The following is a 26,134-nucleotide window of genomic DNA, read 5'->3' as shown; positions in this document are numbered from 1 at the left end:
ATCGCTATTAACAGAAGTACTACTATAGCAACCATGGCTGACAACGAGGAGCGTCTCTGTGAATTAGTTAGTGTGCACCAGGATCTTTATGACACTGCGAGCGCTTTACATTCAGACAGAAACGCAGATGAAAATGCATGGCGAGAAATAGCACTGGACCTAGATATCGATGGTGATACCATCAAAAAAAAGTGGAAGCAGATGAGGGACCGGTCCGGCGATTCAGGAGAAACAAAATTAGGCACTCCTCTTCTGTAGCCATTTTTGTTTTTTCTACCAGACAGACAAGTCACCGGAGACTCTGCTACCCTCTGTTGGATGAGCGGTGTATCGCGTATGACAAGGCACAGTGCAGCAACTGACGCGCGTTCTGTATGTACTAAAAATACGCATGTGAACCTTGCGTTTACAACTGCTTCCGCGTAGCTTGCGTAGACTATGACAGGGCCCTTACAGACCCGTTGCGTCGTTGCGGGCCCTCCTTGCATCGTTGCGTGCACCTCCCAAAAATTGTAACCTTGCGTCGAGGCGACACAGCTGTAAGGGCTGTGATTGGTCCACTAAAACGACAAACATCATTTCCATAATTTCGCTTTTCCTCAATTTTCAATTCCTACAATCCACAAAGACCGCCATAAAAAAAAAGCTAGAATGGACCAAGCAAAAGAAGGTCTGATGAATGTCTGGTAAACAAATACAACGAGCGACGACGATAGACATCAAAAGAATCTTGGTCAGTCTTTACAAAAAACATTGCGCCCCCTACTGTTGTGGCGATGAATTGCGTCATGTAAACCCGACGCAGAACTATAAATGTTCACGGCTGCGTCCATGCGTCTGCGTTGTCGTTGCGTTACGTCGACGTTGAACTATAAATCGGTCTAAGTAAACAATCCAGAGTTTATCTTATCTCAGCATGTGGTCTGACCAATCATACTCGAGAATTTACAGGCTCTACTTTCTAAAGACTCTCCAAAGCACGAGTGTCAAACATACGGCCCACGGGACAAAACCAGCACACAAGAGGGTCCTACCTGGCCCACCGGATGACATTACAAAGTGTAAAAATGTGAGAAGACATAAACTGCAATTTTCACAACTTTTATGTTATGTATAAATGTTATACATTTACAAGGCAAGGAGATGACTTCACCTTCCTCCTTAACAGTTCCCACTTTAGTTTCTATGATGGTGTGTCAGGATTACTATGCAGATGTGGAAATGAATTACATTTGTAAAAAGACTGTACAGAAAATGTGAACATTTTCAGAATGTACTTTTTTGCACTAAAACAAAAGTAACAATTTGGAGTTGTCGTTTTGTATAGGTTATTAAGCTATGATTGTTCTGTTCTGGCCCACTTGAGATCAAATTTGGCTGTATGTGGCCCCTCAACTGTTTGACAACCCTGCTCTAAAGACCTTAAAACCATTTGAAAAGGATCTGCTTCGGTCAGCTCCAATAAAATAATGAAACAACATCTCTTGGCACAAAGTATGAACACAATAAAATCATAACAAATATATTGCTGTGACACAGGATAGCACTCTCAAAAGGACTCAACATATCCAATGACAGTGCCCGGGTAAGCTACAACCTTTATCAGTGAGCTTCAATGCAGAGCTAGTGAACATGAGGAGTACGTTCAGCCACAGACTCATCCCACCTCGGCACAGCACTAAGCTCCTGGGAAACTCCTTTGTGCCTGTAGCCATCAGGCTGCACAACAAGGGGTTAACCATGTGACTCACTGACAATAAACCAGACTGCACATCAAGCCTGCTCTGTTTGAACAATAACTTTGACCTGATCTTTTTCTGCACACATACAGTTTGGGTGTAACATTAAGCTGTCTTTGGCTCTTTCTGCTGTAACAATGCAAATTTCCCCTCTGTGGGACTATTAAAGGTATTCTGATTCTGATTCTGAGGTTCATCTTTTCAATATTCTGATGAACACCATCAAAAGTTTTTCACTTGGAGAATACTAATTATTAATAGAATACAAATATATTAATAATAATAGTGCATTTAATTTGCAGAACCCTTTCAACATACAGTGGGGCAAAAAAGTATTTAGTCAGCCACCAATTGTGCAAGTTCTCCCATTTAAAAAGATGAGAGAGGCCTGTAATTTTTATCATAGGTATACCTCAACTATGAGAGACAGAATGAGAAAAAAAATCCAGAAAATCACACTGTAGGATTTTTAATGAATTAATTTTAAAATGATTGTGGAAAATAAGTATTTGGTCAATAACAAAAGTTCATCTCAATACTTTGTTATATACCCTTTGTTGGCAATGACAGAGGTCAAACGTTTTCTGTAAGTCTTCACAAGGTTTCCACACACTGTTGCTGGTATTTTGGCCCATTCCTCCATGCAGATCTCCTCTAAAGCAGTGATAGTTTTGGGGCTGTCGCTGGGCAACACGGACTTTCAACTCCCTCCAAAGATTTTCTATGGGGTTGAGATCTGGAGACTGGCTAGGCCACTCCAGGACCTTGAAATGCTTCTTACGAAGCCACTCCTTCGTTGCCCTGGCGGTGTGTTTGGGATCATTGTCATGCTGAAAGACCCAGCCACGCTTCATCTTCAGTGCCCTTGCTGATGGAAGGAGGTTTTCACTCAAAATCTCACGATACATGGCCCCATTCATTCTTTACTTTACACGGATCAGTCGTCCTGGTCCCTTTGCAGAAAAACAGCCCCAAAGCACGATGTTTCCACCCCCATGCTTCACAGTGGGTATGGTGTTCTTTGGAGGCAACTCTGCATTCTTTCTCCTCCAAACACGACGAGTTGAGTTTTTACCAAAAAGTTCTATTTTGGTTTCATCTGACCATATGACATTCTCCCAATCCTCTTCTGGATCATCCAAATGCCCTCTAGCAAACTTCAGACGGGCCTGGACATGTACTGGCTTAAGCAGGGGGACACGTCTGGAACTGCAGGATTTAAGTCCCTGGCGGCGTAGTGTGTTACTGATGGTAGCCTCTGTTACTTTGGTCCCAGCTCTCTGCAGCTCATTCACTAGGTCCCCCCGTGTGGTTCTGGGATTTTTGCTCACCGTTCTTGTGATCATTTTGACCCCACGGGGTGAGATCTTGCGTGGAGCCCCAGATCGAGGGAGATTAGCAGTGGTCTTGTATGTCTTCCATTTTCTAATAATTGCTCCCACAGTTGATTTCTTCACACCAAGCTGCTTACCTATTGCAGATTCAGTTTTCCCAGCCTGGTGCAGGTCTACAATTTTGTCTCTGGTCTCCTTTGACAGCTCTTTGGTCTTGGCCATAGTGGAGTTTGGAGTATGACTGTTTGAGGTTGTGGACAGGTGTCTTTTATACTGATAACGAGTTCAAAAAGGTGCCATTAATACAGGTAACGAGTGGAGGACAGAGGAGCCTCTTAAAGAAGAAGTTACAGGTCTGTGAGAGCCAGAAATCTTGCTTGTTTGTAGGTGACCAAATACTTATTTTACTGAGGAATTTACCAATTAATTCTTTAAAAATCCTACAATTTGATTTCCTGGATTCCCCCATTCTGTCTCTCATAGTTGAAGTGTACCTATGATGAAAATTACAGGCCTCTCTCATCTTTTTAAATGGGAGAACTTGCACAATTGGTGGCTGACTAAATACTTTTTTGCCCCACTGTACTTACACATGTCAAAAACAGAATGCAAAATTGAGTTTACATCCCCAAGGGAATACCTGAGGTTAGATATGTATTCTAAAGCATCTCAATATATATTCGAATAATCAGTAATGGAGGGTATGTCACTATTCAGAGCTTACTTTGTGATCCAGCCTCCTCCAAAAGTGCATGTGATATGAAGTTGATCGTCCGGAGGTATTCACAGTAAGCTTCCTGCAAAAAGACCAAACACATGTAGTATGGTAAAGCTGAAAATGCTCAACAACAAAACTTGTTTGTATTTTTAAATGTGCAATAAAAGATACAGCTCCAACCAAAATGTCCATACACTACATTAATAATTTCAGGTGTAGTTTTTATAAAGACAATATTTGATCAAATTTGTGTTTGTTAGACATACTTGCATATCAACAAAGTGTTCCTGACAAAACAGGAGGCCTGATCGTCTGTATCACATCTGTTTGCACACCCAAGAGTTACTGTTATTTTTCACCTTACAGTAGTGTGATGTAGTTTTGTAACGTCTATTACTATTATGTGTTGTCTAAGTGTTGCTTGTTAGATTGTCTCAATGCCAGCTTTCTTAACACACTGATGATTATGTTTGTCCATTCCAGAAGCATTTTCTGCATTTCAAAAGTCAATTCAACACTAGAATTTTCTTTAAGACACACGTCATGAGTTTAGTGTTTTTGTACGTCGACCAAATCAAGGTCAATATGTAAATGAGACTCATCCCCACCTGAACCCCTTCCCTTAACCCCGGCACGGATTCTTCTTTTCTTTTTCCTACAAACTTATTTTATACAAAGGTTTTGTATCTACAGCTTACTGCTGAAGGCTGCCTGCCACTTGTTTCAATGATAAACTGGTGAGCTGTCCAGGGTGCACACAGTTTACTGCCAGATCCCATAATGGGAAGCATCCAGACCAACTGAAACAGTGTGATAGATGGAGAGTCGTTTTTAAAAGTACAGGTTTAAAAAAAGAAACGTAACGATATTCCATTTAGTGTTTAAGGTCTAAAAGACATCAACAATATTTAATCCTTCTCCAGAAATCATTGTTATATGTTGTACTACCAGTACAACTTAAAGTTGACTTGCATTTTGTTACAGTTTGGTTTAAGCTTCGTGGGGTGAGACATGGTAATACTCACATGTCAGCCTCTGCTGCTAAATATCAGAATTCCGTTATTATATATTAATTATATTATCATTTAAAAAAGTTTTGAGCTGCCATGAAAAAAAAGTCCAATATAACAATATATTAATAATATTAAATAGTTAAATAGGGATAAATACAAACAACAGCAGTAGTGCAAAACTCCAGACTCAACTTAAATACTAGCATACACCAATATATTCTATAATGAGAACACAGTATATCACTGTTGAAATACAAGTGGTTTAATGTTTGGAACAGCAAGACAGTTACATATACACAGGAGTTTTAATACCAAGTTGGTTGTTATGTTATACAAAAGTGTCCTAGAAATTAGCCTTGTGCTTTTGGAACAACAAACTAACTACTTCTCACAAACTACTGTAGTGTTATATTGTATAGCCTCTATATTAAACGGTTGTCTGAGTGGCTCGTGCTGGTCAGCCCTGTGTTGACACATCGTTAAGTGACAGCTTCGCTAGCTAACGGTTCCGCCCCTTCCGTCTGTTTACATCCCTACACTGAGTTTCCTGCGGGGTCAAACCTTCGTGTTGCTGTTGCTGTCAGGCTGTTTAGCACTCTACCTTGTGTTTGTTCTCTCCGTCCAGTTGTATTGCAAGTTTTGCCATTTTCATAGCAATTTGAAGGGGCTTAGCCCCACTGTCAGCTGTAGCCATGGTTAGCCCGGATCCTCTTCTTTTCCTGCTTTCCTTCTTCGGTTGTTTCTTGGCGGGCTGTAAACCAACGTTTCAAAGTGCATGCCCGCCCCTACTGACCGGAGGATGTAACTTCAACACTGATTTCTTTAAATTATTCAATTAAAGAAAATTAAAATAAAAAATAAATTATCTAACAATCATTTTATACTCCACTCCCTTCCTATCGCTATCACCATATTCTTCAGTATTTTTCTTTCTGTAGTGAATCTTCTACAACATATAACACAATTAAACTGTCTCCTTACAGTTTAAATATCACATTTATTGGATTTGATTTTTCAATATGAATAATGTATTATTGAGTCCAGTGTGTCCTTATATGAACCCTTATATGAACCTGGAGAAAAAGACCTGTCGGTGCAGACTGTAAACACGTTGTAATGCAGTAGACTGCCTCCTGCTGCACTGGCAATATCAATGCACTAAGTCATCTTAATACTGATATTAATGAATAAAGTGAAACACAGATGTCACATGATATGCTTTCACTTTATGTAGCCACTGAACACAATTCAAGCCATGAAAATAACTCTGATATAAAAGGTTTTTTTATATATATAAACTCTAGGCTACTTGTACCCTTCCACAAGAAACAGTGCAAAAGTTGTTTGTCTTGATCATTAGAGCTGTGTATCTGGATGAATTGCACAAACGTTAAAGTAAGCCACTTGTCAGCATGAAGATACAGCCATCATGCTGGCACTATTTGCAATTACATGAGGATTTTAAGAGTTGCCGAATTATTAAATAGGCCACACATCAATGAAAAAACTAACAATTGTAGGGGATAAAATAGAAGAATGTTTTGAATTCAGGCATTCATCCCACAATGTGGGCTCTAATCAATCCTACGGCACATACCAAAAGAGTGGACAATGAAATTCCAACAAGATCCGGGGGCGACTTCAACATGCTGCATTATCACTTTTATGCATATATTTGACTTTTTCTAATTGCTCACTTATTGTCTTGATTCAATACACGTTGACCTTATTGACTGACTGGATTTTGTATTGGCTATAAATAATGTAATGCCCGGTGTTATTACGTTGAATCACTTGGAATAAGAAATTCACATGAGTGTGCAGGTCCTCTCCTCTGTAAGGTATGAAAAGTTCAAAGCAAACACTTCCTGGACCCACAGCTAAATGAAGTCAATCTAGCAAAGGAGTAGATTCAGTGAGAAACTAAATTACACCACAGAGCGCCACGAGAAGTCATTTCTGCCTGTGGAACATCAAACAGGAAGGCATTTCTGCCTGTGGCCATCAAACAGGAAGTCATTTCTGCCTGTGGCCATCAAACAGGAAGTCATTTCTGTCTGAGGCAGTCAAAGAGGAAGTCATTTCTGCCCGAGGCCATGAGACTGTTTATCTTCTCCATCAGAGAATCAGACGCTGATACCCGGCACTGTCACGGAGCTATCAGATCTAGCTCCTTGATGATGTTTTTTTGGTTTAAAACTAGTTCACAGATCATTTTCCAAGTTCCTAAACTGGGAACTAGTTCCGAATCAAAAAAGCATGGCGCTAAAACTGGAGCCGGTCTGATGGACAAGGAGTATGAGTCCATAAGCTGGCATTAAACTTACTTCACCTTCTGCTGCCAAACCCTTTTAAACTGCAAATCAACATTAATATCGAATTAATAATAATACACCACTGTATATATTGCAATAAACATGTTATGCAGTGCAATTTGAACATTTTACTTGAACTTCTCATGTTTATATTTATATCTTTATTTTATTTTGTTTTCTATCTAGTTTCTTTAACTAATTATATTTATATATATATATGTTTTCATTATATATATACAGTATATTTTAATGTATCATATATATTTTTTTAATGTAATGTAGTAACTATCACAAAACCTAATTTCCTTTGGGATAAATAAGGCTTTCTGAATATGATTATAGGATACACTATGGGACGAATATGCAACAGTTCTCACTTATATAATAATAAACAATATAATAGTCATTTACATTTATTATTGCTTTTTCCTTTCATGAATGCTTAATCAACACATATTTTAGAAATGTAAAGATAAAGAACAAAGCAGAACAAGGGTTAACCAGTGCAATAGTTAAGAGCTGCATGAGAGTACGCAGTGCAAAGCTTCTGGGATTAATTATCAGTAAAGATCAGACAGAGCTGTGTGAAGGCTGCAGGTGGAGGAGCTCGAGAGTTGGGTCATGTGATCATGAGGAGCAGCCTTAGCACCCGGTGGCTTGCCGCAGTCTGAACGCTTTCTGGGCCCAGTCCTCCTTCTGGCTCACGCAGATCTCCTTCCCTTGAACAGTGCTGATGCTGCAGAGTTACAACATAAAACACATTTTCAACATCTTCTCCAGAGGTGGAAGAACTACTCAGATCTTGTACTTTAGCAAAAGTAAAAGTACCAGAGTGCAGGAATACAAGTTACAAATAAAAGTGCTATATTCAAATTGTCACTCAAGTAAATGTACAAAAGTATTGGCATTATGCAGATTGGCCCATTTCAGATTTATGATGTATTGATGTGTTTATCAAAGCTGGTAAAGGTGGAAATGTACTGCTAAATGTATTTAATTTAATAATCCAGGTGTAAATCAAGTTTTATTTAAGTGTTTATCATATTATTTATCTATATCTGAAAAGTAACTAAAGGTACTAAATATATATAGTGGAGTTAAAGTGCAATCTTTACCTGTGAATTGTAGTGGAGTAGAAGTAAAAAGTGACATAAATTCATAAAAATACCTCAAAAGTGTACTTAAGTACAGTACTTCAGTAAATCACTACTGATTTTCTCTGTCATGTTTCCTTAAAAATACATATTTCTTTACCTATTTTCTTCAATCTTTCTGTGCTCAGAATACAAAACTTAGCTCTACAAATGTGAGAGGAAAACAGAGACATACACAAATCCCTTCTGGTGGCAGCTGCTGTGAGTCTTGGTGACGCAGATTATCTTTGACTGGGGGATCCTTTTTGTCAAGAATTGAAAGCAGCACGGACCAGGTGCCATTGCATTCATTGCATGCGCTGGAAGACAAAACAAAACACGGAACATTTAGCAAGATACATCCAGCATGTGATATCAGAGAGCTCTGACTTTGTAGGGCTATTAACTTTGGTTTTATGCTCCATAATTTACGTAAATATTTCAAATGTATGAGAATTTAAATGTTAATCTAAAGAATATATAAAATCAAGGGTTAATGAGTTAAATATTTGATACCTGCATGCAGATCACAGTGTAAAGCGAAAGTGTACCTACTATTTCAAAAGTAGCGATATTGTTTAAATAATATGAATGTATAAACTTTATTTAATCAGTTAATCTCACTGAGATAAACATCTCTTCTGCTGGAGCGACAAGAGAACCGCTGACAGAGAGAAAATATAAGCCAAACATACTGCTTCTCTGTGTTATTCAAATCAATCTTTAGTTAGGTGAGTATCTACAGCCCTGAAAAAAAATTAAGAGACCACTTCAGCATTGTCAGTTTCTCTTTATTTATTTTTATAGGTACGTCAGTTGAATGAAATGATTTAAACAAAATCATTATTGTTGTATTTAGGGATGCACCGATTGCAAAAATGTCGGCCGATGCCGATACCGATGTTAAGAATAACATTGTTGCCGATACCGATGCCGATGTTTTACTATGTAACCTGTAATGGTAGCGCAATGCAGACTAAGGCAGTTTATCCCTTTAAGACAGAGAGTGGGGGATACGTCTGTGCATGTGTAAGCGCGCGAGAGAGGTTGAGCGAGCCGTGGTAAGTTTCTGGAAGTTAACGGGAGTAGCAGCAAGTACAACCAAATCACAAATATAAACGACGGCCTCCCAAGAACACTGAAGAATGGATTTAATTTACCGATCCTCCAGACACCCGGTACACGGGGCAGAAGTCCTGCAGCATGCGCAGCGTGCAGCAGCAGCTCCTCACAGAGGAGAGGAGAGGAGAGGAGAGGAGAGGAGAGGAGAGGAGAGGAGAGGAGACGCCCCCCCCCCCCCGAATGAATTTAAAGACCTAGAGTCACTGTTCTAAGCCTTCAAAATGATGCCCTGACTTCAGATTTGATCCGTCAGATTTAAAAACAACAACGCTAACGCGACTTCTCCCGGTCACGTAGCAAAACATAAACATCAGCGACTGCCATCAGTGACGTCACCTTATTTTACCGATGTGCCGATGGTGGTAAATAGGACTAACATCGGCCGATGCCGATGTCTCCCCGATGTATCGGTGCATCCCTAATTGTAATCTATTAAGTATTGGCAATTTTTCTCTGTGTTGGAATTCTGCCATACATGTAGAGATAAAGATTTAAGAAAAATTTGAAGTGGTCTCTTATTTTTTTCCAAGGATGTAGCCTATATAGCCTTATGTCAGTGGCGGCTGGCCAATAGAGGGCGCTAGGGCGCCGCCCCACCATCACCTCTCACCACATTTCCTTGAATAAGACATAAAAAAATGAAATAATAAAATAAAAATATTTCAAAATATATGTATATATTTTTTTAGATGTGCAAGATAAATATTTCATAGTTAATGATGAGTAAAATTGTTTCGTTCGTTGACATTGTCTGATTGGTGACGTATTTCCGCCCTGGGGCGCAGGAATCTTTGCCCATAGACTCTCGTTAAAAGTTGTACATGCGCAGTAGCTCCTCTTCAATACAAGAGATAGGACGATGTTGAGGCGCACCTCTCCTGCGCCCCGAGCTGAATGCAGCTGGATTTGGCGGCGGGGCTGACGTCACAGCCTTCTGTCATAAAGTATGTGTATTGTCCATGTTATATATGATATACATTATTTAAATATATAGATATAGAGATATATCTAGAGATAGATAGAGAGATAGATAGAGAGATAGATAGATATTTATTATATATGTATATTGGCCGTCTGTATAGTAATATAGCACATCTGTATATTTGTTCATACTACATCTGTTTATACTATGCCAATTATTCCCACCTCTTTATACTGCCCTTATCTTTACATAATCACTCTTAACTGCATATACTGTACATACTCTATATATCGCACTTGTTTCTCTTTGCACTTCTATCTATCTATAATGTTGTTTTCATTTATGTAAATACACTCGTTTGATACCTTAGTACATGTATGCATGCTTTTTAAAAATTTTTTATACATTTTGGAGTTATAGCCCCCCCTGGAGAAAACTCCACCAGCCGCCACTGCCTTATGTCATATTGTAAATAGTCTGTATAAGGATGAAGGCTGGATGATTTGTATTTTTGTGGGAATTTAGGGGTATTATAAACTATTTCAATTATTATTCAACAGGAAAAACCTTTTTATAGGCTGATCCTGATATTTCTATAAATTCATATATATATTTAAATTTCAACAGATTTTTGCTAAAACAAACCAAACAATCCCTTTTTCTTCAAAATATGAATTTAACGATTTCACGAATGGAGATTTTCTTTTTTAAATGAACTACAGTGTTTTTCCCAATCGGTTAATCAGCTAAACTACGTATCTGGTATGCATATTTTTAAGAATCGAGGATAATATTATATTATTTATTTTGCTCGTAATTTCCTTCTCCTTGATGTTTTTCGGTTGTGTCGTAAATACCCTTTAAAAGAAAAGTGACTTACGCATGGCATTGCAGGAGAAGACAGCGAACAGCAGCAGCACTGTGAGGCTCAGGGTCTGCATGGTGATGAGATCTTCACGCTCTGCTTCAGGGGTGCTCTGTTGATCAACTGAAGCTGCTTATATGTCATCATGTGAACATGCCAGACTGGGTGTTGTCACATTTGAGAGGCAGGAAGTTTGAGTGGTGGTAAGTAACTACCATTCAAACTAGCTGCACCTTTACCAGCTCTGAGAACACTTTAATGATCAATAGTTATAAAACATATCAGAGATATTATTCTGAAATGGACCAATCAAACAATGACTACTTTTACTGTCGCTACTTTAAGTACATTTTGATGAGAGTACTTTCTACTTTCACTTCAGTATCAGTTTGTATATAATAATAATCTACATCCTGTACACTTACATGGTGGACTCAACTGCTCATGTTAATTAATCTGCATTGCAACAAATAAATACAAAATCAAAGCATCAATATGCCTAATGGTTGTTAGGTTGACCATCAGTCTGAAAGGTTAAGATAAGAAGTTAAAGTCAGGTTTAGGTGTAAAAGTGGGGACTATGTCAATAAGTGTCCAACAGGTAGAGAGGCCACCAGAGTTAGAGTTGGTGCCAATAAACCACTGAATGCTGTATGCTATCGGCTAAATGTTTCATATTAGGCCATGTTTTATTTCCCTGAACACATTCCATCGAATCAGAATTGTGAAATTATTGACAAGATCATAGAATAAAACCTTTTTTTATTAGCATGAGGGTGGGTGTTGTTGCCCCGCCGACATTAAATAATAGCACTTGCAGAAAGAGTTGAAGGTGATCTGGGGGTTCAGCTATTGTTTGAAGTGAAGTCAGTCCACACAGAGGATATCTGATTTGATGGTAACTCAGATTGTGTGAGATCAGCAGCATTGCACATGAACTGAACTGAGCATTGCATATAAACAGTTTGCAAGTCAAATTGAAACCTTGCTGATCTTATCACGACAAGAACCCATACTGCGGTGGCATTTCGTGGAAGAGAGAGCTGACTGAATGCGTGCAGAGCATTTAAATGTTAGGAAGGAAAATACTCACATAGAACATATATATTTTCAACAAAATAACTGTGCAAATTTTAAGTTAAAATGTAAATACTTGAGAAACAGAATATCACAAATATTCAGGTGGGGTGTGGATAATCTGTGTCATATGAACCAACTTGTGATTGAAAAAGGCACAAACCTGATCATATTGTGCAATTTATTATCACACTTATTATGATAAGATATGATAAACCTTTATTAATCCCCAAAGGAAAGCACAGGCTTCAGAGACACAGGATAGGAAACATTCTGATTATCCTTCTGAGTAAAATGCTAGTATTAATAAAATGAACAATGTACAGCTACATATATATCAGTGTGCAGTTCTGTACATATCTACAGTACAGTTGCCGAGTGTGCATAGAGAGGATGAGCGATTAGGCTGGAGTATGTTTTAGATTACTTTCTGATACGGTCCCACCAGTGTGATCCTCAGTTTCCTGTCAGACCTGCTTAGCGGTCTCTCATCATCCCTTCCAGTCTCAGCATATCGACCTCCTGCAGCTTCTCATGGCCAGATTTTCTTCCTACACGAGTGGAGGTTTGTGCTCCTGGTCGCTCAGTACAGTTCTCTTCCCACAGGTATTTCCTCTGCTTGACTGGTTTTTCCATGTGCCATCAGTGGAGCCTCAGCCCACAGACCCAGCTCTATAGAGCTTTTGAGCCTTCATCAGCTCTTTGTTTGGTTTCATGTCTCAAACCTTCACTCAACAACTCTCCTGACAGCATTTTCCAGCAAACAGCCAGTATAGAGAACAAAAGCCATTCGATTTTTCTCAGGAAGTGAAGACCAAAACATATCTCAGGAGAGATAAATATCATATTCCTCAGGTAAAATCTGTTGGATTAAAATCTAGCTGCCAGCGTTGTGAGCCCCGAAATGTATATTACAGGTTCCCAGCACATAGAAACTGCCAGATGCTTATTTGCATGTGAGGCAGTGTTGGGTGTAACGCCAGGGTTTCCCGCACCTGCCGGATTGGTGATTGCGCGCGCCAACTGTGACGTCAACACAGCGACACACATATATACTTGCGCGCGGAGCGCTCTTGACTGACTGCAGTCTTCTCCTGAACGTTAGGCATCGCTGCTGAGAAAAATAAAGTCTACACCAAGTAGACAAGTAGAGGTAATTCAATGGAGGCAATGACAGCCAAGCAGACAGCCGATGAGGAGGAAATGTTGCTTTTAAGTTTGTTAGCTAACTAAACTGGTCTTAATACTTTGTGGATCACTACTGGTTGTTTAATAAAATTGTGTTTATCTTATTGTGGTACCATAAAAGAAAAATATCTAAAGATCATCAGTTTCTCCTACAATGAGATGAAAAGTTAAATTTATGCTTGACTCGGATTTCAATATGGATTCTTTTTTCTCATACAGTGTTCAAGGTGTTTGGGGGTGGGGCACAGTTTCACATAAAGGTCCATTTAAATAGCCTATATACAATAAAGCGACTCATCTAATTCCTGTCTCAAAACTGTTTCTCCTAAGGAAACATATCTGAACAGAAATGTAGATGATGTGGTTATAGTGCTGCGTACCGGTACGCCGAACCGGTACTGGACTTGAAAAAAGTTTCGGTTCAAGTCCGGTTAAAACGGGAATGTCGGGAACCGGTACTTGGACTCGCAAAATAACTAGCACTTACGTATATTCTCCTTTTTATTCTAAACCATTTGAAACCTTCCATAGATCGAGAAATTTGCGCTGAGAAAAAACGAAAAGCATCGTGTCGGCTTCTGATATGGCGGCCATTACTGAACTCACCAAGTCTCGCAAAATATCGCAACTGCTCGCGAGATCTGTGTGACGTCAAGGGAAGCTAGCGATGTGATTGGCTTAGACATAGTGGACAGCGTGGGCTGCTGTGGTCGCCATATTGGATATTTGGTAGTGTAGCTAACTCCTTTGTTTGGTCTAGCAGTCTTTCTCAAAGAGTGGTCCGCGGACCACTGGTGGTCCGTGAGCTGTAGAAGTTTTCAATACCTCTTAATACATGCATGTGTGTATGTACAAGGAATACACAATGCATAGGCAAGTGGTGGCTTTATTTATGACCACAGCATCAACAGTGAACATGTACGTTGCATGCCGACTAACAACTGAATGCCTATCATCTTAACACGTCACCGGGTGGCGCACCAGCTACGGTGGCCTGCAAAGGACAAACTTAATCATATGAGAATGATCTACATCCCTTCTCTTTAGCTGATGTTTCTATCTGAAAGCAAATAACATTTAAGGCAGAGGATATTGAACATTCCTTTAGCATTTGGTGACACAAACAATAAACCATTACAAAATACCTTACCAGGTAACAGGAAAAGGAAATGAATAAACATATCACTTTAACAAGATTGTCCAACAGTGTTACTGCACATATTTAGGGTTTGGTTTGCATGTGCGACCTGATCGTGTTATGTATAGTGTGTCACTGTTGCAAGGGAAATGTGATGTGTGTCTCGGTAGTGAAGGGGAACTGTTCTGTGTCAGCCTGCTGTTTCTCTCAGGTGTTTGTGGTGTGTGGGGTACACAGTCCATCATAGAGGGGTCGGTGTTTTGAGGGTCGAAATCTTGAGGCTGCTGTTGCTGGGGCAACGGCTCAGGGAACAGGAATGATGTGACGACGATTCCGTCTGTATGAAGTCCCGTTGGCTTGGATTATGTAAGAGCGTGGTTTCTCGCTCACGTCCTTCACAACGCCAAGCCGATCGTATCATTTTGGGGTCTGCATCCTGATCACTTGTCCCTCTGCCAGGGGTTTTAGAGGAGAACTTGAGATGTCATAGTGGTGCTTTAGGATGAGCCGCTTGTTGAGGAGTTGTGTTCTGATTAGTTGTGCATCTTTTGGGTTTGGCTGTAACAGTTTGGTGCACACAGGGATGGCTGCACGTGTTTGTCGCGACATCAGGCGTTCAGCAGGAGAGCCTAACGTCAGATCACGGGGAATGTTTCTGAGATTTACCAGGTTGAGGAAGACATCTGTGCCATCTCTGTGTGAACGTTCCATCAGCTGTTTTGCACTGCGAACTGCTCTCTCTGCTAGTCCGTTTGACTGTGGGTATTCAGGACTGCTGGTCATGTGAACAAAGTCCCACTGTTTTGCAAAGTCCTTGAAATGTTGACTGGCGTAGTGTCCAGCATTATCAGAGATGAGTGTGTGTGGTGTGCCGAAAACAGAGAAATGTCTTTTCAATTTAGTTATCACAGTTGATGAGGTCACATCCCGGAGAAGGTCGATTTCAAACCAGCCAGAGTATGAGTCAACCAGCACCAGATACCGTTTTCCATGCCACTCGAAGATGTCTGTTGCCAATGTGGACCATGGGAGATCTGGCACAGGATGAAGCTGGAGGGGCTCCTTTTGCTGATGGGATCTGGTGCTGTTGCACACCGCACATGAAAGCAACTCCTCAGTGATGTCTCTAGACATTTCTGGCCAAAAAAGGATGCTTCTTGCTCTGCGTTTGGTTGCTTCAATGCCGGGGTGCCCTCTGTGCACTATTTTGATGTACTCTGTGCAGGGACTGAGGAATGACCGTTTTGTGGCCTTTCATGACAATTCCCTCTTCTACTGTCATTTCATCTCTGTAGGGAAAGAAGAGACTGACAGCAGGTTGGAGCTGATTCTGTCGGATGGGCCATCCTCTATTAATGACTGCACTGAGGGCTTGCAGATCTTCGTCCTCTGCTGTGTGCTTTCTGAGTTCTTCCAAGCGGGCTGTGGAGACGTAGCTCACAGACATAACTTCGTAAGCATCATTTTCAGCAGGGCTTTGAGATGTTTGTGTGGTTGGGGCACGTGAAAGTGTGTCTGCTACATACATATACTTGCCCTTTTTGTACACCAAACTGATGTCGTAGCTCTGCAGCCGGAGCAACATCCTCTGCAGACGGGCAGGGGCTGTGTGCATGGCCGTAGCCACATTAGAGGTAAGGGAGGTCCGGACCTCGCTTATTTCATCCGAGGTTTTTTTTTTTTTTTTTAACGTCAAAAATGCCCAACTGAATCAAACATTAAAGACCTCTCATTAAACCTCTGTGAAACGTGCTTTGCAGATTGTGGTTAACATCCATGGGCTTTGTTTTCGGTTTCCTATGTGCACTTTCGGCTTTTTGCGTTTACGTGTGCAGAACTAAGAAAAAAAATAACAAAGCGCGCGTGCGACGCGAGGATAAGAATGTTCAGCCGACATGAAGTCAGTGTGTGAATGATAGCAGTAACGACAGTAACTTCTAGCCTGTGTCAACGTCAAGAAACCATTTGGTAAGTGAAAGTAGGCTACTATTTTACCCTGTACCGTTAAAATAGTGTCCAAATGAGCAAAATATCCGTTTTAAATATCCGTTTTGGGACTGTCCACGACTTCAACGGATATTTTAGCTCATTTGTTGGCTACTTTGGCATTAGACCCATACTGTAGGATCAGCCAAAGCTTCCTTTTCAGGTAGATTAATAAGCATCTAGTCTTATTGACTTTATTGGGTTAGGCTATGGGTTAAATTTGGAGGGGGCACCTTTAGATATTAATGTTCAGTTAATCTAGCACGTTTTCAGCTCATATTAATTTTAATATACCCATTCCACAGAAAACAAGTCACAAAGAGCAGGCCAACCATGTCCAAGAGATTAAAACAAAACACAATGGATGCATTTCTGTCAAAGAAAAAGAAAGAAAAGGACAGAGATGGAGATAGTAAACAGGAAAGCAAGGAGGATGAAAGAGAGAATAGGGAAAGTAAGCTGGAGCACAGAGAAGAGAGTCATTCAGAGATGGAAGGAGAGAGGCACACAGAGGATGATGAAGCGCAGAGGCACACAGTGGAGGAGGGAGGGCAGAGAAGCGCAGAGGATGACGAAGCGCAGAGGCACACAGTGGAGGAGGGAGGGCAGAGAAGCGCAGAGAATGAATACAGCAGGGAGCAGGGAAACATGGAAATAGGGGGAGAAGAAATTGGAAGTTCATGCCCTCAGCATCCCTTTGATCCGGTTAGGGTAAAAAACAAAGTTATTAATGGTGATGCCCTTACAGATGATGAGAAAAAAAGTGTACTCCAAAATCGGTGGTTAGCACCACAGGGATATAGCTATCCCAAATGTACCTTGGGAGGAAAACAGCTGAGGTACAATCCCCAGTGGGAGAAAAATTATGAATGGCTGAGCTACTCGCCATCTGAGGATGCAGCTTATTGTGCCACTTGCCTCTGCTTTAATAAAGTAAAAGGAAAAAACTTTAGCTTCCTGACAAAGGGCTTTACTGACTGGAAAAATGCAGTTGGTGATAAAAGAGGCGTGATCCCAAGGCATAGCCATTCAGAGGGACACCAGAGAGCCACCGAATTGGCTGAAAATTTCATGTTGATCACACAAGGCCAAAAGAAAGATATTCAATCTGTTATCAGCAAGCAATATGATGACAAGGTCATGGCTAACCGCAAGGCTTTGCTCTCCATCATAGACATCATTGTATGTTTAGGGAAAAGAAATGTGCCTTTCCGGGGGAACTGGGAGGGATCCAGTGAAAATGGAAATTTTAACTACTTTGTTAACTGGAAAGCACAGTTTGACACTACACTCAAGCAACATCTGGAGACTGCAGCCAAGAATGCAAAATACATATCCCCACAAATTCAGAATGATCTCATTGCATGCTGTGCAGAGGACATAAGGGAGACTCTTATCAACAATATCAAAACAGCGAAGTTCTTCACTGTTTTAGCTGATGAGTCAATGGATATCAGTGGAATTGAGCAACTATCACTCTGCGTTCGGTATGTGAGTGGGGAGGGAGAGAGTTCTGAAATAAGAGAGGACTTTCTTGGATTCTGCCCTTTGACTCAGCAAGATGCGAAGACAATAGCCACAGTAATTCTTCGACAGCTGACTGAATGGGGACTTCACACTGAGTATTTAAGGGGCCAAGGATATGATGGGGCATCTACAATGAGTGGCCATGTGAGTGGAGTCCAAAAAAGAATCAGTGATGTTCATCCCAGGGCAATGTACACCCACTGCAGGAGCCATGCACTTAATTTAGTTGTAGTGCATGGCTGTTCAGATCTGCCTATAGTGAGGAATACAATGTCTATTATTGAGGAAATTGCAGTGTTCTTTTCAGGATCTAGTGCCAGAAAAGGTGCTTTGGAGGCAGAAACCAGTAAAGAAGGTCAAACAACAAAAAAATCAGGAATCCCACTCATGAGTGACACAAGATGGAGCAGCAGATCAACCACCCTCAGCGCATTTGTGGAGAAGTTCACAGCGGTGCATTCTGTGTTGGAAAAAATGGGGGTTGAAAAACCTTCTGTTTCTGCAAAGGCTGCCACCCTCAGGCACAGCATGGAATCATTTGAGACCATAATTACAGCTGTGATGGTAAATGAAATACTTGGATACATACATCCTTTAACCAAACTGCTGCAGACTACAAATTTGGACATCCTCACAGCCTATGAGGAAGCAAGAAACATGCGGCAGGTCATCGCCAACCAAAGAGAGGACAAAGGTTCCAGGTTGTGCTTTGAGAAAGCCACTGCATTGGCTAATTCAATAGGTGTTGTCCCAGCCAAGCGGAGGGTATCTGTGAGACAAACATACAGAGCAAACGTGACCACAGAATCAGTGGAGGACCATTACAGGATAAATCTCTTCTACCCCTTCTTGGACCACATCACAGCTCAGTTGGATGAGAGATTTGCCAAGAATAATAAGCCCCCTATCCTTGCATCATACTTGGTGCCATCATCCTTGAAATATTTAACACCAGCACGAGAGTTTGAGATGCTTCGGTGGTACCACGAAGACCTCCCTGACCAAGACACTGCCAGACAGGAAATTGAGCGCTGGAGACATAAATTTGAAGATGGCCCCCTTCCTTCTTTTGCCCTAGAAGTTCTACAAAAACACAACCTGTCATTCTTCCCTAACATAAAATGTATGTTGAAGATTTTCTTAACCTTGCCAGTGACAACTTGTGCCTGTGAGAGGTCATTCTCAGCCATGCGAAGACTAAAGACATGGCTTAGATCTACCATGTCCAACGACAGACTGACGGGCCTGGCGATGATGCATGTGCATCAGAAAGTGGAAGTGGACCGGGAGAATATCCTTCGACGGTGGGATGCCTCTGGTCATAGGAGGATTCAGCTTGCATTTGATTAAAAAGTTGATTGTTGAGATTTTAGGTGATGCCATTTGTACTTTTAGGGGCTGTAATTTGCAATGATTTATTTCTACTTGAATATTATTTTTATTTTGGAATCATTCATCATTCAGTTCATCAAGTTCAAAGTTACCCCCTATATTCTTTAAAAACATGGTGGTGTACTATTGCTATAAAAAAAAATGTAAAAATAGTACAGTACATTTTTTGGGGGGAAAATGCTGGTTTATACAATTAAAAGACATTTAAACAATAAAACTCTTGTGTGACTTGTAATTTAATAAATACATAAAATATATATATATATTATACATATACATAAATGTATATCTAAAAAACAATATAATTTAAAATATTTATATATATTTTTTTTTTAAATCGCCGCGCGCGCATCATGGACCTCACTTATTCCAAAATGCTGGCTACGGCCCTGGCTGTGTGGATGGGCTTCTTTAAGATAGTCACTAGAGGTTGGTGGTCAGTCTCCACCACTACAGGCTTTCCATACACATAGTCTTTGAATTTTGTACAGGCAAACACGACAGCTAGCAGTTCCTTTTCAATTTGTGCATACCTTGTCTCTGTGTCAGTGAGGGTGCGTGACGCAAACGCTACTGGCCCGCCATCTTGCATGCACGCTGCTCCAAGTCCGTAGCATGACGCATCACAGGTGAGCGTGACTGGTCTTCTGACATCATAGTATGACAGGACAGGTGGCCTTGATAAGCATGATCTAAGAAGGTCAAATGCATCCTGATGCTGCTGGAACCAACACCATGCAGTGTCCTTGTGGATGAGTTTTCTCAGTGGTGCTGCGATGTCGCTGAAATTCGGGATGAACTTGCCGAGGTAGTTAACCATACCGAGGAAACGCTGTAGTGAGACAACGTCTGTGGGGACTGGCATGTTAGTGATTGCATCTGTCTTAGAAGGGTCTGCCTTTAGGCCTTCACTTGTGAAAATGTGACCTACATATCCTACATGATCCAGGCGAAACTTGCACTTGGCTGGATTCAGCTTTAGGTTGACTTCTCTCACTCGTTCCAGCACCTTCTTGAGGTTGGCATCATGCTCAGCAACTCCGCGGCCACCAATGATGATGTCGTCAACGATGACAGAACATGGGTAACCTGCAAATAGCTGTTCCATCGAGCGTTGAAATACCTCACTAGCAGAGCTAATGCCGAAGGGCATCCTTAGGAATCTGTACCGCCCAAATGGAGTACTGAAGGTTGTCAACATGGAGGATTTCTTGTCGAGACGTATCTGCCAGAAGGAGCTTTTAGCATCTAGCACAGAAAACACTTTTGCTCCTGACATCTGTGCTGCAACTTCTTCTACTGTTCTCATAGGGTGATGTGGTCTTTCCAGCGCTGTGTTGAGGTCTTGTGGATTGATACACAGTCTTATTTCCTGCTTGTCTTTTTTGTGTGCTGCCACCATAGATGAGACCCAGTCTGTGGGCTCAGTAACTGGTATAATGACACCTATGTTTTGCATGCGGTTAAGTTCAGCTTTAACTCTGTCTTGCATTGCAAAAGGAATGCGGTGGGCAGGTCTAACCACAGGTTGTACACTAGGATCAACTGTCATGGAGTAAGTGATTGGTAGTTCTCCAAGTTCATCATCAAACAGGTCTTTGTACTGCATGAGTGTCTGTGTGGTGAAATCCGCGTTGCTTTCCGTATTGATCTGGTGGACATCTTTGCTCAATGTGACAAATCCCATGTCCAAGCATGCCCGAAATCCCAGTAGTGGCTGCACATCTTTGTTCACTATGAAGAAAGGCAACGAATGGTGCTGCTCCTTTAAACAGCAAGGCAGTGTGGCCAGGCCTTTGGTCTCAATCCTGCTTCCTCCATAAGCAACAAGGTTTATAGCTGTCTCTTGCTTCACAAGTTGCTCGCCATTGGTCACTTGTGTAAACGTTTCTTGAGACAACACATTGCATTTAGCTCCTGTGGCAACTTTCATTTCAGTTGGTATGCCATTAATGTGAACTGTAACAAATCATTCTTCTTTGTCTTTAGCTTGAGGATTAACACTATCAACATGTCTTTCATATCTACGCCATCCACGTAGAACGTGTCTTCTCTGTGTGTTGTGGGCTCTTCCACTGTTACTTCTTGTGTATACGACAGACTGCAACAGCTTTAGCAAGTGTCAGTTCACTGTCATTCAACAGAGTTTTTCTTAAAGAGTCATTGATTACGCCACATACTATTCTGTCACAGATTAGTTCCTCAGCTAAGTCTCCAAAATGGCAACTTTTAGCTTTTATCTTCAGATCACTGATGAATGACTCAATGCTCTCACCTTGCTTCTGATTTCTTGAATGAAACCTGTGCCTTTCCATTATTTTGTTATGTTGAGGGTTGCATATTTCTCTGAATTTCCGTATCAAACAGTCCGGGTCCTACCTTGATTCAGCTGGGGAGATCACTGCACCGTCGGGGCCTGGCGCGCACACTTCAGCTGCATACATAAAGGATCGTTCACGTTCAATGGCTTCTGGTCCAGCAAGATTGAGGAGGATGTAAGCCTTAGTCCTGGTAGCCTTGTCTGGGTGCGCTGCGGCGATGAAGATTTCATATTCCCTCTCAAAGATCCGCCAGCTCTCCGCGACGTTTCCTTCAAACATAACAGGGTCCGGACGGCGAAATCCATCCGCCATTGTAGCTGGGGCTAGCTTCAGCCAGCTAGTTAGCGTTAGCACGGTCCGTGGAAAAAAAATTCTCCAGACGAGAGGAGAGGCTCGTGCCGTCTTCTGACACCATGTAGAAGTTTTCAATACCTCTTAATACATGCATGTGTGTATGTACAAGGAATACACAATGCATATTCAGGTGGTGGCTTTATTTATGACCACAGCATGAACAGTAAACATGTACGTTGCATGCCGACTAGTGTTGTTACCTCCGACTCTCCTGCTTCGAAGCTTGTATCAAAAAATGAACCAGCGCAAGGCAAAGCAATGTATCGGTGCTTGATTCGTTTGCTGCTGATCACGTGACCAATGACGTCCGAAGCTTCGTTTCAACGCACACTCACGTGACTGCTTCAATTCGATTCAAAGGTGCGCGAAACGGCGCGCGAGTTGTGGGGTTTGAAGTAGTCGAGAATCAGACAGTCAGTAGTAGTACAGCGAGTTGCGAGTAGTAGTAGTAGTAGCAAAGTAGTCGAGAGCAGTGTTGCGAGTCAGAACAGTCAGTATAACTAGTAGTAGTAGTAGCAAAGTAGTCGAGAGCAGTGTTGCGAGTCAGAACAGTAAGTATAGCGAGTATAGTAGCAAAGAGAAAATAGTTAATTGCAATGGAACCTGTTGCAAAGAGAGGCCGCTCCGAGATGTGGGAGCACTTTAATTTGATTTCTCCTAACAAGGTTGGCAATAGGGCAGGCAAAACCTATATAATTTTATAGCGTAATTATGGATGTTTTTGGAAGTAGGCTAAGCTTTGGCAAAGCAGCTCCCCACAATGTTTTAATTGTGTTATGGTTAACTGATCATGCAACACATCTGCCCGTGTCATGTCATGTCATGGATGAACTTACTGGCTAACCACCCACGAAATCTAGCATTCTTTGCATATATCTAATAATGAAATGTTGTCCCAGGTGTATGGTTCACTTTATTCTACTATAGAATAAACTTGTGTCATCAAAATTATCCTGTGTGCCATGTGTAATTGTAGTGAATGTGTGCATTGGATAGGTCATAATGGCGATTTGGCTTGTATCATAGCCTATTGGCAATGGTTAGTGAAGTTGTTACACATGCGTATAAGTATATATATGTTTTTTTAATTCTGTTTTCAGGTCCAATGTTTGGTTTGCCATCAACAGCTGGCCTATAATAATAACACCTCATCCATGCTGAGGCATTTCCGTGCTAAGCATGAGGCTGGCCAAGCTGCAGCGAGCATCCGGGGTGAGTACCATTGCTCTAATTCAGTAGTTCCCTCCTACATGTAATCGTCATGTTAATATATGTTTATGCATTTATTTCATGGCAGCATTTATTCATTAAAAGTACTCGCAGTGGTATTATGTTATGTAGCCATGACCTTTTGTTGTGTTGCAGGCGATAGAAAGGCCAAGATTGATGAGGCACTGGTGAACATGATTGTCCAGGATTCCCAGCCTTTCAAGGTATAAGGATATGTATTTTCCACATACATAGAGATATTTTTTTCTGTAAAACACATATTAAATATCTTCTACTGTTTAGGTTGTGGATGATCAAGGTTTCAGAGCCTTGGTTTCCCTTTTGGACCCTACGTATGTCCTTCCATCAAGGCAGACCTTGAAGTCCATGATGGAGGCAAGGTATCGTGAGGAGAAGCAGAAGGCCAAAGACAAGGTTCAGAAGGCTACTGCTGTGGCCTTGACCTCGGATATGTGGACATCCATCCACATGGATTCCTACCTGGCCTTCACTTGCCATTTTGTGGATGAGGAAGACAAGTTGGCGACTGTTTTGCTGGCAGTTGCTAAGTTTGGGGAGCGCCACACTGCATCCAACATTGCAACTGTGAAAGGGTCAATTCTGGAAGAGTGGGAAATACCCAAAGCAAAGGTCATGTGCCTTACTACAGATGGTGCCTCAAATATGCACCTCTGTAGTAGCATCATGGAGGTAAGGCACAGCCACTGCATTGCTCATGCCTTGAATTTGGTGGTGAAGAAGGCCCTCAAACTAACCCCAGGTCTGGAGGAGGTGCGCACTAAGGCAAGAGATATTGCCACTTACTTCAGGACCAGCACTGTAGCCAGAGAGCGGCTTCTCTGCCTTCAAAACCAAATGGGTGGTCCAACAAATAAACTCATTCAAGAGGTGGACACAAGATGGAACAGCACCTTAGACATGCTCCAAAGACTGTATGAGCAGAGAGAGCCAGTGGGTGCAGCCTTGGCCTCTCTTCAGACAGATGTGGCACCATTGACCTCCAATCAATACCACAGCATAAGTCAGTGCATTTCTCTTTTGGCCCCTCTCAAAGAAGCCACAGTTGAGCTTTCTGCCGAGAAACATGTGTCAGGTTCGAAAATAATTCCGCTGGTGAAGATGCTGCGGCACATTATTGCAACAAAACAAAGGCAGCTTACAGATGAAATGGCCAGAGATTTGGCTAAACATTTGTTAACCCTAACGTCTGAAAAGCTTGGGAATTATGAGGTTGCAGGACAGCATGCTCTGGCCACTCTCCTGGATCCTCGTTTTAAAACCATGGGGTTTTGCAACACCACACACCAGCAAAATGGTGTTAAAAAACTTATGGCAGAATGTGCCACTGTTATAAGGCAAAAAACACCTGATCCGGCACCCTCCGATGATCCTACCCCATCAACTTCACATGATGCACCTTCAACCTCTGATTCATCAGGTATGGATGCAGTTTCAATGTTGTAGTGTTTATGGATAATATACAGTATATTGATTGCATTCCTGTACCATTACCGTTTCAGGCCTGTGGGAGCTGTTGGATGCACAAGTTTTGGAGAAGAGGAAGGTCAAAAGTGCTACAGCCAATGCCTCTGTAGAGACGAACCGGTACCTTGCAGAGCCCAACATTCCACGAAATGAAGACCCACTTGAGTATTGGGTCAAGCACAAGCATGTGTACCCCCATCTTTTTGTGTTGGCACGGAATCTTTTGTGCATTCCGGCCTCATCTGTGCCATGTGAACGCGTTTTTTCCAAGGCTGGGGAAATAGTTTCCAAGAAGAGAAACCGACTAAACCCCAGTACTGTGGAGAAAATTGTGTTTCTTAATAAAAATCGATTTTAATTTCATGTCCCATCCCACCCAACCCCTGTTCACAAGCACCTCCATGTTCTTGCCCTTCCATGTGTAACCTGTCCACAAGCACTTTCACTGCACCTCCATGTTCTTGCCCTTCCATGTGTAACCTGTCCACAAGCACTTCCCTGCCACACTGATCTCTCCTCTGTAAAACCCTTGCCACATTCAAGAAATAGTTCAAATAAGTCACTATGACTGCCATAAACTGCACAGGCATTAGGAAGCACTTGCAATTATTTTCAATCTCACATTTGTGTAAAACGAAGATCTATCTTCTGCTAGTATGATCACTCACACATGCACAAAGCTGCAAACAAAGGTACAGAAAGACACCCAGACACAATTGTGAAATACACAAACATGGACACAATTCATACGAGAAAAGCAGTAGTTTTATTCAAATAGGAATCCACATATTGATGACATGATTTATTGGTTCAAGTTTTCATAGTCATGTTCAGCCCACAGAGAGGGAGGCAAAATATAGGGTGTTTGAAACATACTGCACTACACGTTTTCAACAGCAGAGGTCAACCTAGAGTTTTAGATGCATTGAATGAATGAACCTTTTTCCAATACAATTGGATGGAAAGCTTCACTGGTTCATAAAGCTTCACTTTGCCATCACTATATAGTGCTGCGTACCGGTACGCCGAACCGGTACTGGACTTGAAAAAAGTTTCGGTTCAAGTCCGGTTAAAACGGGAATGTCGGGAACCGGTACTTGGACTCGCAAAATAACTAACACTTACGTATATTCTCCTTTTTATTCTAAACCATTTGAAACCTTCCATAGATCGAGAAATTTGCGCTGAGAAAAAACGAAAAGCATCGTGTCGGCTTCTGATATGGCGGCCATTACTGAACTCACCAAGTCTCGCAAAATATCGCAACTGCTCGCG

General features: G+C 41.5%; 2 protein-coding genes across 3 annotated transcripts in view; both read right to left on the bottom strand.

The window, feature by feature from the left end:
* vps9d1 (VPS9 domain containing 1) overlaps positions 1-7,288 on the bottom strand; it is a 46,418-nt gene extending 39,130 nt beyond the window's left edge. Inside the window, exons 1-3 of one of the 2 annotated variants that reach the window (XM_063907772.1) lie at positions 6,831-7,288; positions 5,406-6,799; positions 3,798-3,870 (exon numbers count right to left, since the gene is read on the bottom strand). In XM_063907772.1, the coding sequence (XP_063763842.1) occupies positions 3,798-3,870; positions 5,406-5,498 (166 nt within the window). In that variant the 5' untranslated portion in view covers positions 5,499-6,799; positions 6,831-7,288. Of the gene's footprint in view, positions 1-3,797; positions 3,871-5,405 lie in introns of both variants that reach the window. The other variant, XM_063907762.1, reaches the window with a different exon arrangement.
* Positions 7,289-7,516: 228 nt separating this feature from the next.
* On the bottom strand, positions 7,517-11,348 carry LOC134880733 (C-C motif chemokine 3-like). Its single transcript, XM_063907791.1, has 3 exons — positions 11,177-11,348; positions 8,449-8,572; positions 7,517-7,855 (listed from the first exon to the last, which is right to left on the bottom strand). The coding sequence occupies exons 1-3, from the start codon at positions 11,235-11,237 to the stop codon at positions 7,762-7,764; spliced, it is 279 nt and encodes a 92-aa protein (XP_063763861.1). The 5' UTR covers positions 11,238-11,348; the 3' UTR covers positions 7,517-7,761.
* Positions 11,349-26,134: the final 14,786 nt, after the last annotated feature.

The sequence above is a fragment of the Eleginops maclovinus genome, chromosome 2, assembly GCF_036324505.1.
Source record: "Eleginops maclovinus isolate JMC-PN-2008 ecotype Puerto Natales chromosome 2, JC_Emac_rtc_rv5, whole genome shotgun sequence".
Lineage (NCBI taxonomy): Eukaryota > Metazoa > Chordata > Actinopteri > Perciformes > Eleginopidae > Eleginops > Eleginops maclovinus.
The sequence above is the reverse complement of the archived record's forward strand: the minus strand, read 5'-3'. Positions and strand labels throughout refer to the sequence as shown.